This window comes from Gorilla gorilla, chromosome 1 (assembly GCF_029281585.2).
Source record: "Gorilla gorilla gorilla isolate KB3781 chromosome 1, NHGRI_mGorGor1-v2.1_pri, whole genome shotgun sequence".
Taxonomy (NCBI): domain Eukaryota; kingdom Metazoa; phylum Chordata; class Mammalia; order Primates; family Hominidae; genus Gorilla; species Gorilla gorilla.
Window position 1 is genome coordinate 89,760,164 of NC_073224.2, and position 13,857 is coordinate 89,774,020.

Below are 13,857 nucleotides of genomic sequence, written 5' to 3' on the forward strand. Positions count from 1 at the left end.
AGGAAAAAGGTGGTGAGAAATAACTGTCTAGAGAGTAGGCAATTAATCAGACTAGAGAAATGGGTATGTCAGGCAACAATAAAGGCCCCTTGAAGTTGGTGGTGATGAATAGTCAGTAAGATTGGTCAGCGTGGTAGTTCCTTTCTAGCCGCATTTAGTGTCACAGGCATAGGAGGAGAGTAGGTGAAGAGTTACATGTAATCAGGGTTAGTATCTGTCAAGTATGAGGAAAAAAAGAGGGCCAATGGAGTTGACAGTGCATGCAAGGCAGTGGAAAAGATAGGCCAAGGAATCTGAGTTGGGAAGGAAGGAGGTGAAGGGTAGAGACAAAGGTGGTAAAGGAGGAGACATGAGTCTACAGCATTACTAGTGTGAATGGTGCCCTGGAGTTGTGCAATGAAGTGGCCCTGTAAGGGAGTATAAAACAGTGGAGGCATAAATGAATTGTATATCCCAGTAGAGACTAAATAATTGTTGGCAGAGGGGTAGTAGAAGATGGTGGTAGTCTGAGAGGGGGATGTTTGAAATTGAGATTATGAAGCAGGTACCAATGGGGTCCAGGATATGATTGTTAGGTAGAAGACAGGATTATTGAAGGAGAGGAAATCGAACTGAGAGGTTAGGCAGCTGGAAGGACTATGTGTAGGGAAATTGAAATAAATAATTCTGATGGAAAAACCAGTTTTCTGGATTGGCGTTGCTCTAAGAACGAGGGGAACCAACTCAGGAGTCTACTGACTCCAAAAAGAGGCCATTTGGAGTCTACTGACTCCAAAAAGGTACTACATCCTGGATAACAGGAAATTCAATGCCTAGGAATTTTGGGGAGACTATATAAAGAAGTCTGGAGGCCACGATCAAGGACAACTACCTCAAATCTAGGCCCATGACACATGAAGAAGCAAAAGATGTCACCATTTGAAACGGTTAATAGAGAAGCAGTGTCCTTAGAGGAGGGTCAAGTTTTAGTTAGAACCAAGAAGGTAAATAGACTTTGCCCCAAAGAAACTGAAGATACCTGAAATTTTGCTGATAACTAAGGCTGAGAAAACCCACAGGAAGGTTTCTCAGGAGTTGGGAAGGGCTGGGAAATAGGACCAGCCAAATAAGATGAGTCTGGGAGATGAGAGAGAATCTAAGAGTCCTAGGCTTCCTATAGTAACTGATATAAACAATGAAAAGGCACATTATTGAGATTAATTCTGATGATGTGAACACAGATAGTGGTGATGAAGCTAAGGTAGGGTTTCTCAACCTGGGCACTAGTGATATTTTAGGCTGGAAAATGCTTTGTTGTGGAAGGCTGTCCTGTATAGATAGAGTGCTTAACAGCATTCCTGGCCTTTATCCACTAAATGCCAGGGGCACCCCCTCCCCAGATGTGACAACCAAAAATGTCCCCAGGCATTGTCAGATGTCCCATGGAGGACACAAAATGGAGTCGAGAACCACTGGGCAAAAGGTTTAAAGGGAGGGTAGAGAAGGGTCTTGCCCAGAGTACATATGGAGAGCTCTGAAGTCCTTCTGTTTTTATTTTTAAATTATCATACAGTAAAACTTTTTTTGGTGTACACATCTATGAAGTTTAACGTATGTACAGAATTGTGTAAACACCACAATCAGGATACAGAGCCATTCTATCATCTCAAAAACCTCTCTCATGCTCAATCCCTTTACAGACACCCTGTTCCCACCCCTAACTCCTGAGAACCACTAATTTGTTCTTGTTATAGTTTAGTCTTCAAAAAAATGTCATATGAACGGAATCATACAGTATATTCTAAAGTACGTAATTTTGGAGACTGCTTCTTTTGTTCAGCATAATTAACTAGGATGAATCTAGCTGTTTTCATCAGTAGTTCATGCCATTTTTTGAGTTTCCTTTTCAGTAAGTGTTTATTTTAAAATAACAATATTTATTATCTATTAAGCTCTAAGGCAGGGAGGCCTTGGTACTGTCATATATTGCTGCATTTAATCCTAACAAATACTAGCCCCTATTACTGTTCTTGTTTAATACATAAAAAATTATTACAGACAGTTCAAGTATTGTGCATAAAGTCACAAAACTTGTATGTAGCAGAACCTAAAATAAAATTCAGGAATTCCGACCCTAGAGCCCATACTCTTAACTGCTATGCACTTAGTGGTTTAGAGGCCTGCTGATAAGTAAACGGCAGGGAGGGAAGGAAGGTGGTAGAGAAATTAGATAGCTTTTAATCAAATCCTAAATCAGGTCTTAAATATTTTTGAGGTAGATGTTTAGAATATTTATATTACTTACATTCAGATATTTAATTTTTGGAATAAATCTTTGGAAATGTTTTACATAAAGATTAAATACCAGTTTTAACTTTCTTAAAACTTTGTTAAATTGGTAGGAAATATACCAGAGAAAAAAGAATTTTACACAAGACGCAACTGGATTAGGAACTGTTTGACATTCCATGAAGTACTTCAAAATAATGTTTAAGGGGAGGGAAAGAACCAAACAAAGGCTGATCTTTTGCTGCTGTTGGCCAGAATCACATTGAGTAGAACAGCTAAAGAGACCAGCAGCTCTTAACAGTCAGTTCCTTACCTGGTAACGCCCTGCATCCAATACAACCATTTTGGGTGTCACACTATTGCTGGCCTCATAATCTTGTAGTGGTACATGAGCCTCTGTGAGCTGGATTCCAAAGAGAGTGGCCAGAGAATTACTGATGCAGTACCTTTAAAAGAAATAAAAATCTCACTATCAGAATCTAATTTAATTCATCTAAAAGTATTTGTATTTTAAAATCTCTAACAAAAAGAAAGCATCTGAGATACTGTTATAAACTGGGAAAAAATTAATTTGGAGATTCAGAGAAGACATATAAATAAATAGCAATACATATAATAAAACAGGTTATTACTGCTAAGCAATCTTTTGATTGCCAGATAAAATTTTAGGTTCATTTTAAGGGCATGGCAATGAAGATAAAGATTACCAGGATTCCCAAATATTTAAGGCAAGGAGAGGGCAGCGGCAGAAATAAGACTACAACCATAAACATTAATCTATCCTGTGAACTAATATCACCCACTGGGCTACCAGAGCACCCAGATTATCTGGGGCTCCAGGTACTTTCACTACGAAACGAGAACAAAAGACCTATGTGTTAGAGTACCCCAATAAGGAAGTGGTTCTGAAGGTTCACCCATATTGCTAGGAGAGGTGACATGGACAGAAAATAAAAGTAATATGATGTACAAAACCACCTTTATTTTTATTTTTTATGAGTACATAGTAGGTGCATATATTTATGGGGTACATAAGATGTTTTGATACAAGCATGCAATGTGTAGTAATCGCATCATGGAAGGTGGTATAGCCATCCATTCAAGTATTTATCCTTTGTATTATAAACAATCCAATGATTCTCTTTTAGTTATTTTCAAATGTACAATTAAATTATTATTGACTATAGTCACTCTGTTGTGCTATCAAATACTAGGCCTTATTCATTCAAACCATTTTTTGTACTAATTAACAATCTTCACTTCCCCCTCACCCCTCTAGTACCCTTCCTAGCCTCCAGTAATCATTCCTTCTACTCTCTATCTCCATGGGTTCAATTGTTTTGATTTTTAGATTCCACAAATAAGTGAGCACATGAGATGTTTATTTTCCTGTGCCTGGCTTATTTCACTTAACATAATGACCTCTAGTTCCATCTATGTTGTTGCAAATGACTGAATCTCATTTTTTTAATGGCTGAATAGTACTCTATTGTGTATAAGTACCACATTTTCTTTATCCATTCATCTGCTGATGGATACTTAGGTTGCTTCCAAATCTTGGCTATTGTAAACAATGCTGCAACAAACATGGGAGTGTAGATATTTCTTCAATGTATTTCGTTTCTTTGGGGATATACCCAGCAGTAGAAGTGCTGGATCATACGGTAGCTCTATTTTTAGTTTTTTGGTGAACGTCCAAACTGTTCCCCATAGTGGTTATATTAACTTACATCCCACCAACAGTGTATGAGGGTTCCCTTTTCTCCACAACCTTACCAGCATTTATTGCCTGTCTTTTGGATATAAGCCATTTTAAACCAGGGTGAGATAATATCTCACTGTAGTTTTGATTTGACCCCCTTTGTTTTGAAAGAGCATTGTGGAAACAGAGTTACCCCGATTACCAAAGCTATAGCAAGCAAAACGGCACAGAATAATTTAATCAGAATACAGTATTATGAAGAAACTCCTTTCCCCAACTTACGCAATCTTCTTGCAAACAGCTAAAGCACAGAAGAGAATATCATTTTCTTCATGCCACTTGCACCTGTACAAAAAAAATGGACTTTTAATATCCTAACTGAAGTAGCACTGCTTAAAGGTTTTTATATGCCAGATTTCTATCTGAAATCTTTTAAAAAATGAGGTTACTTGAAGACTAAAACTTCAAATTTAACACAAAGATTTTTAAAAAACAGATTTTAATGCTACATTCTCTGATACAAATTCATGATACTACGCAACCTACACATAACCATACAGTCAAATTTTACCTTGAAATACAATGAGTGCTTCTGGAACATTAGTGACAAAATGCACTCATTCAACAAACATTTATTCAATGTACACTATTTTCTAGGCCTTGTGGTAGGCACTAGAAATACAGTATTGAAAAATAGAAATTATTGTCCACACAAAACTTACTTTCTAGAGGGAAAGACAGATCAAGAAAGATATGCAAGCATAATACACAGTAAATTGGAAAATTGGGAAAGTTCTAAGGATAGAACTTTATTTAAAAATAAAAAGATGATATAAAATATTGGAGAGGAACAACATTTTAGATAAAGTGTCAATGAAAGGTAACACTGAGAAGGTGGTGTTTCAGTGGAGATCTCAGGAGGTGATGTTGGTGAGGAAATGACGGAAATAATTTGTGTAAGTCAATACAAGGTTACAAACACTAAAATAGCACACTTTCATGACAAGAGCTGTTATAAACTTGTGTATATCTTTCCAATGAGTACACAGTCTATTAACACTCAGAGCAGCTCTACTTGTACAATACAAAGCTTGCCTAAACTTGGCAAAAGTCTTCATTTAAAATTATAAACACACTAAACAGTGTAAAAAGTCCATTATTTGCACTGGATGAAAGTTATTTCATGCATGGATGAATGGAAGACTACTTAAAAATAAAATTAAGAATTTCCCACTGTTTTTCCAAAGAAAAGTGAGCCTATAAATGTGGTAGTTCACAAAACTGTAACATAAAGCCTTAGATTAAAACAAAAGTTAAGTTATATAAACATACTATGTACCGGCAAAAAATAAAAATTAAGAAAACAAAGAAACTCTAAACTGGCTGGGCATAGTACTCTATAAAGTACTCTGCCTTTCTATACACTCTTCTGTATCCTGTTAGAGCTATTAGTTTGCTTTTGTTCCCTGGATTATCTCATTCTTCTGGATTGTGAGTTGTGGTCTCCCTGTTTTGTTCTTTTTCATGTTGCAGGCTTTTCTTGAATGCCTGATTATCCTTGATTGCGTTCATATTCAGCTATGAGGCGCGATCTCTGCTCACTGCAACCTCCACCTCCAGGGTTCAAATGATAACTCGTGCCTCAGCCTCCTGAGTAGCTGGGATTACAAGCATGTGCTATCATGCCTGGCTAATTTTTGTATTTTTAGTAGAGACAGGGTTTCCCCATGTTATCCAGGCTGGTCTCGAACTGCTGACCTCAGGTGATCCACCCACGTTGGCCTCCCATAGTGCTGGGATTACAGGCACGAACCACTGCGCCTGGCAGGCTTTCATTTCTCTGAGTCACTATTCAGGCCATTTTTTATTGGAAAGGTCCCCCCTTTCAATCCAAATCTCTGCTCTAAGAAATTCTATCTTCACAGAAGAAACAAATAAGACATTTATTCCATGTATTAGTTAACAGTTTTTAAACCGTAACAACACTTAAGTGATGTCTTCTGCATATGATTTTTCATAACTTTTTGAAACTCTTTTGGAATTCTACCAGAATTTACCATACATGACTAGTATCTTCACACTAGAGTCTTATTGGACAGGAGATTCTGAGGCCAAGGATGATCGTGTCACTCCCATATTTCCCACAGAAACTTTCCCATACAAGTGCCTTATGTACAAGAGCAGCTCCAATCCTGCTAAGTATCAAAAGCTCATTAAAATGGACTAAGAAAAACTATTCTAAAGTGATAAAGTATAAAACTGCATCTCTTAATACTACTATTGCTGGGGTTTCTGGTTCAAGATGGTGAATTAAACACCTGCACAAATTTATCTCTTCTTGGTCCTAAGACGCTGTGAAGATGACAGTCAAAGAATAAAAATGGTAGATGTCCACAATAAAGGAAAAAAGCAGGAAGAGGCCTCCAAAGAAGACATTTTAACAAATCTGTGGCAAATAAAATAAATGGTAACTGATGAAGCTGGAAAGAAGTCACAGTCTTCAGTGCTCAAGAGGCTAGCAGCAGAAGAAGGTCTGCCTATCAGAACTCTGGAGAGGCTCTGGACTTGTGAACATGTCTCTACTCACAGAGCAGAAAGAGAAGACATGAGGCTGAACTTCTGTAAAAAGAAGAGTCTACCTCCCTGAACCCCCATGCAAAAAAGTAAACTGTTCTTGGAAAACCAGACAGCAAGAATGGCTGCTGGTACCTTAGAGCAAAGCCTTTCATATTCTAGCATTTAGGATTTTGCCTCCAACTAAACATCTCTCTTGTCTGCTTTCCTTACAGGAAAGCCTCATCAGTTAACAATCCCCACTGAACAATATGGAACACTCAGCTTTGTAGCCTCATTTCTAAATATGAATGCAATCAAGGATAATCAGGCATTCAAGAAAAGCCTGCAACATGAAAAAGAACAAAACAGGGAGACCACAACTCACAATCCAGAAGAATGAGATAATCCAGGGAACAAAAGCAAACTAATAGCCCTAACAGGATATAGAAGATTGTGAAGAAAGGCAGAGCACTTTACAGAGCGGTAAAGAAGACCAAATACTTCACAGAGATTTATGAAGTTATTACATCCAGAATCCCAGTTTTTCTCATCTCTTCAACCCTCATCGACACTGATGATGGCTATGATGATTTGTATAACATAGGAACACTTACAGGCTGAGAGGTACTGAGACTTTGAAAAGCCTCTGCCCACATTTTAACTTGTCAGAGCTCGTCAGGGCTTGTGCCGAGTCCTCTTCTCTTTCTGCTGTTTGCTGAGGTGATCTCATCTACGTGCTGTGAGGTCCATCAAGGCAGAAGACTTGTCTTCCTGTACTGTATCTTCAGTGCCCAGCACGTAGTGAAAAGAATGCTGACACTACCCAAACCGCTTCACTGAGCTCTAGCAGGACGACAGTTGCTTGCCTGCTATCTCCAGATGTGATGCCTCACCAGGACCTCAGAACACTGTAACCTTGCTCCTCTCCTCATCTATCCAGTAGTATACACCAGAAACCTGGGTGTCATCTTTCATTATTTCTTTCCGTTTTCTCTCCCTGGGTCCAGTCCATCAGCAAGGTCTACTGACTTTAACCTATCTTAAATCAACCTATTCCTTTCCATCTCTCCCTGTGTTCTTGCACGTTTAAAACTTTTTCTAATGGTTTATGACCCCCAACTGCTTCAACCTCATCTTGTGCATTCTCCTCTTCACTCATTACTCCCCAGTCACACTGATTGTCTAACAATTTCTAGCAAACACCAAGCCTTTACCTCAAGGCTTTTCTATCTCTGTCCAGGGTGCTCTTCTTACCATTTTTTGCATGGCTGCATCTTTCTCCCACTTCGGTTCTAATGTCACACCCTCAAAGTCTTCTTGACCATTCTATAAAGTGGTCTACTTTTCTATACATTCTTCTCTGTCAGAGTGTCTTGTTGATTTTCTTCTTAGCACTTATCACAAGCTAAAATTACCATTTTCTTTATTATGTACTGCATGTTTCTTTCCTACTTAACTGTTAGCTTCTTGAAGGCAGGGACCACATTAATTCTGCTCACCTTTGGATCATCTTCTGGCACAGAGGAGGTGCTCAATAAATATTTGTTGATTAAATAAAGGCTGCCATGTTTAGTCAGCTGATCATAGACAGGGAATTAGTCCAAGAAGAATTATGACAAGAAGCATCAGGAGACTAGGGGACCTATAAAAATTATAAATATTCTAGCCTCCAAAATGCATGTTATCAACAGACTGTTTACTTAAGATTCTAATATTCAATTTGCCTAACTGTACTCAATTTCACCAATACAAAATCTACCCATTTCTCTTAGAACTAGACAAAACATTTATCACAAATTTATTACAAACTTTAAGGTCTTTTAGAAAGCATTTAAGAGCAGTGGTTGGAATAAGTTTCATTTGCTTATATTAACAGATTCTAACAGTTTCTATTGTACACTACAATCCAAACTCCCTTGTAAAATATCATACATTTGAATCTTATTATGTTATGAAGCTCAATAAAAAGTAGATCCATCCTGTCCAAAGAAGTTTAGTAAAGTGCCTACAGTACTATGTAAGAGTTTTACCTTTAACAAAATCCCACGGCATGGACCTCAAATAATGTCTCAAACTAGAGCTACTCTAGTCTTGTTGTAGAGTACAGCTACTCTGCTGAACTCAACACTGTATTTCTTCAATTATAAAACACATTTTCTTGACATTTTAACCAAAATTAGAATGCATCTTACAATTGAAGGTATTGCACAATGTCTATTTGACAGTCTAGAAATAGTTGTCATTGCCTAACCATGTACAAATTTAATTATTAATCTTGATGGTAACCAGACATTTGCAATCCTTCAACATTTCAGTCAATAAACCATTTAAAGATTATTTGAGGACATATTAGTTTGTCCCTGAAAACTTTCTTTTGACCTCTTCTGAAAAGATCAAGAAAGAACTGGCATCAAAACTTGCAGAAAGGGTATGCTTAGAAGAAAACCCCAGAGACAACAGTGGAGTTCTTTTTTAAGAAATGCTGTATCGCCAACACTCTTAATGGCACAGAGGACAATAACGTATAAAAACATGGACAATGAATGACTCAATGTGAAATTTTAGAAATACTTCAGCCTGTAACTGAGGCAACGGTACATAAATCCAAATATCTTAACACATCATCCATAAGCTTTACAGATTAACAAGAACAACAACAACAAACGTGGGGAAAACAAAATCTACACCTACAGCATAACTAGAAGAACACTACAAAACTCAGTTGTCTATAAATAGAAAAATGAAAACTGTAATTTCCAATGGAGCAATTTCTCAATCTCCTACCCCAACCTTTATATGCAGTAGAGTCCAGAAAAAACTTGGGGAAGGAAGAAAGAAAATGGAGAGCCTAAGATTAAATTAAAATCATTCTTACAATGAGGAAGCCCATTCTTTACGTAAATATTCAAACAGTCCTAGTAGATCAGAGCACTGACTATAGGCAAGTGCCATGCTAAGTGAAAGAGGAAGGGGGAAGGGCCCTTTAGAAATTAGGTGGAAAAAAAAAAAGCAAAGGGGGAAATTTAAGATCATGCAGGAAATAAAATTCTAAGAACCTACAACCACACTCCCACCACCCTGAAAACATTCATTAAAGAACCTGTACTTTGTCACATTGACAGAGAGGAAGGTTCTTGGAAAAAAGACTCTCAATCAAACCTCCCGCTAAATTATCAGCCTTGTCCAAGAAACGCAAAGGAGCAATGTATGTTCATCTACAGAAAGCTATTATGGGAAGAAAACAAGCTATTATAAGAAGAAAATAGCCAGGCATGATGGCTTGCACCTGTAATCCCAGCAATTTGGAAGGCTGAGGCAGGAAGATCACTTGAGGCCAGAAGTTCGACACCAGCCTGGGCAACACAGCAAGACTCTGTCTCCACGACAAATGAAAAATAACTAGGTATGCATGGTGGCACATGCCTGTAGTACCAGCTACTCAGGAGACTGAGGCATGAGGACTGCTTGACTCTAGGAGTTCCAGGCTGCAGTGAGCTATGATTGTGTCACTGTATTCCAGCTGGGGTGACAGAGCAAGACTCTTTTAAAAAAAAAAAGAAAAGAAAAGAAAATAAAAGAAAACAGAAAAGGAGAATCAAAACACTTTAGCTGATAATTTCTCATACCCCCCACCCCCCAAAAAATATGAAGGAGGGGAAAAACCTAACATTACTGTGTTAGTCTGTTCTCACACTGCTGTGAAGTAATATTTGAGACTGGGTAATTTATAAAGGAAAGAGGTTTAACTGACTCACAGATTTGCATTGGTGGGGAGGCCTCAGGAAATTTACAATCATGGGAAAGGCAAAGGAGAAGCAGCCACCTTCTTCACAAGGCAGCAGAATGGAATGAGTGCAAACAGGGGAAATGCCAGATGCTTATTAAATCCATCAGATCTCATGAGAACAGCATGGGGGAACCGCCCCCATGATCCAGTTACCTCCACCTGGTCCAACCCTTGACACATGGGGGTCATAGGGATTACAATTCGAGGTGAGATTTGGGTGGGGACATAGAGCCAAACCATATCAATTACCATTCCATGTTAAATTAAATATCCTCAAAAAGAATGTGAGAATATAAAAACACACCCTGAATGAGAAACTTCAAAACTAGAAACAGAAATAAACAAAAAAAGAAGAAATTACTTAACTCAAGAAAGAGAGGGGAAAAAAAGGACAAAAACATTACAGAAAAGAACTAAATTACCAACTGCCCAAGGCTGAACAGATTCATTTGTAAAGTTAATAAGAGAAACTGAAGAAAGCAGAAACTATCGTGAGAATAAACAAAGTAAAAAGGGTCAGAAAAAGTGATTAAAATGAAAGGCAAAGAAGATCAAACATACATATATATTGGACTCCTTTTAAGAAGAAACATTAAACAGTGGAACAAAACTAACATTAAACTATGATCTAAAAAAAAAAAAATCTCCAGAAATAGAACCTGATTCTGCATATTGAAAGGGCTCACCAAATGTCTTAGAAAATGGACCTGCGTATAAACTCAGAGAAATAGCCTAGCAACAGTATTAGACTTTAAAAATGAAAAAAGACTAAAGTCTCCAGGCAAAATGATCAACTAACTCCAGTCAAAAAGATCAGATAACTAAGGCCAAGAAAATTAACTGACCAAATTTCACAAAAGGAACACACAAAGCCATGAAATGAAGTTGCATTTTCTAGAAACTCAAGGAAATATGGTGTACACCATTAGAAAAAGTTTTAAACATGCAAGAACACAGGGAATACTCTTCCATGAGCCCCTGATCAATTTACTGTATCAAGGTTCAGCAAACTTTAACTTTTAAGGCATCAAATATCACAGCAGCCAGCTTACAACTACAGGAAATGCAATGAAACACAGACAGAAACACAGTAATAATAGGAGATTACTGTCAACACAAGACATTATCAACTGGATAAAATATAACTAAAGAAAATGTAAACAATACAATTAATGTAGATGATGTATGTGTGTGGATCTCAAATGCTATATCCTGAAAAGAAAGTATATTCTCATATGCCAAGAGAACAGTCACAAAAATTGATTATATATTAAGTCAGCAAAAAACCCCCAAAGACCAGTAACTTCCATAAAGTAAAAATATTATAAACACTTTCTGATCACAATGTAAAAACACTGGAATTTACTAAAAGAAACAAAATGCAGAAAGTCCTTTTCACCTGGACATTTAAAAGCCTTGTTTTAAAGAGATGGTGGTTGAGAGTTAAAATGACATAATTTATTTAAAATGGCAATGAAAATATTGCATGCAATAATCTATGTAAATTCATTGAAAACAATGATTAAGAGAAAATTCACTCTACTAAACACATCAAAAAAATCAGGCAAAAGATAAATTACATTTCCAGCCCCCAAAACTAGAAAAAGAACAACAACATACAAAGAGAATAACAGCAAAAATTAATTAGGAAGAGAATAGAAAAACAGGTCTAATAAATTAAAATCCTATTGTTTTGAAAAATTAAAAAAGACAACACATTTGCTTACAAAAAAATGAGAGAGCACAAATATACAATGACAAGATAACCATTGAAACAGATGAAATTTAAAAAAATTTTAAGAGACCACACTTCCTTGCAGATCTTTAAACAAATAACTTTGAAAAGCTATATAACATGTATCATTTTCTAGAAACATACAGATTACCAAAATTTACCCCATTAAAATTAAAAAGCCTAATAAAACCAATTTCCATAGAAGAACAGAAAAAGTTATCAAGGAACTGCTCCTACAAAAATGCGCCAGTCCCAGAGATGCACAATCTGTTTGAGAAAAATTTTAAAACATATTTGAAAGACACAAAAGTAGATTTGAACAATGGAAAGATGTCCCTAGTCTTTGGAAGCAACTAAACACTATAAATATTTCAGTTATCCCCAAGTTAATTTATAAATTTAATGCAATCCTAACAAGCTTTTTTTAATGAAGCTAGAATAAAGTGACACTTCTGAATATTATTTTTGTTTACAAAACGGAAATGCTTTAGACATTCAAAAGCTAAATTAGCAAAAATGGAATACAAACAAGCAAACGAACTTAACTATTAATATATTTCAAAAGAGTAATTTGTACTGAAAGGGGAAAAAAGAACCTAAATAACTTCTGAACAAAGTATTTTGACTATATACTTTCAGACTAAAAGCGATTATAAACAAACTCTAAACAGTTGTATGTCTTTTTAAAAATAGTGGTACCATATAATTCTAAAAAATACTGACAGCCAGGGTTCTCATTCTCAGAGAAAGGAAATTTTTTAAAAAGTAAAAAAACTAGAGAACTCTATGGTATTGGATTGAAATTACAGGTTAAGTGTGAACTCATGATAAGATAGAGATGGATAAAAAGATTGAGAGACCTAGCTACAAACAGATGTATATGGAGTGTGTGTGTACATACACACACACACACACACACACACACACACACACATATATTTCCTAGCTCTCTACTAAGGGGATCTAGAATCAATGATACTCTAATAAGAAATGAGCACACCTACCACCCAGATTCTATCTCCTAACTATTATGCTCCACTAAAAGAAACCAGAGATTCTTGGGAGAAATGGCTAATCCAGGGCTGGAACAAAGAAACTACAAGAAAGGCCTGGAACATATTGTGCCAAATAGAAAGCAAAGAAGCACTGTTAGATAGAAAGCAATGAAGCAATGTCAAAAGGACACACAAACCCCTGCTTGAAGGTACTCCCACTGGCCATATATGGAACAATTTGATCATAAAAATGAATTACAATAATAGATTAAAATGTACTGAATAGGAATCCATGAGTCCATGCTCATATAAATGAAAAAAATAAATAAATGGGTAAAAAGGAGAAACTTTTTTTTTTTTTTTACAGTGGAATGCCAACCAATAAATGCAGAAGGAACAATCAAATTAGAAAAATCACCTTTCACAATGATAGTAATAATTGACTCAGGCAAAAATCAGCACTTGATACTAAAATTTGTATATGAAAGTTTGAGGAAGAGAATACCTACCCAATTTGAAAGTATTTCCCCACAAAATATTTATTAATTATATGGTAAAAAGCCGGGAGCAGTGGCTCACGCATGTAATCCCAGCACTTTGGGAGGCTGAGGCAGGCGGATCATGTGAGGTGAGGAGTTCAAGACCAGCCTGGCCAACATGGTGAAACCGCGTCTCTACTAAAAATACAAAAATTAGCTGGGCATGGTGGCGGGTGCCTGTAATCCCAACTACTCGAGAGGTTGAGGCACGAGAATCACTTGAACCTGGGAGGTGGAGGGTGCAGTGAGCTGAGATTACACTACTGCACTCTAGC

General features: G+C 36.8%; 1 protein-coding gene across 5 annotated transcripts in view; it reads right to left on the minus strand.

The window, feature by feature from the left end:
* Positions 1–13,857, minus strand: part of MAEL (maelstrom spermatogenic transposon silencer) — a 46,905-nt gene that overhangs the window by 1,575 nt on the left and 31,473 nt on the right. For all 5 annotated transcript variants that reach the window (XM_055365051.2, XM_055365059.2, XM_019026181.4 and 2 more), the window contains 2 exons: positions 4,253–4,315; positions 2,582–2,714 (listed from right to left, as the gene is read on the minus strand). In XM_055365051.2, coding sequence (XP_055221026.2) covers positions 2,582–2,714; positions 4,253–4,315 — 196 coding nt within the window. The remainder of the gene's footprint in view (positions 1–2,581; positions 2,715–4,252; positions 4,316–13,857) is intronic.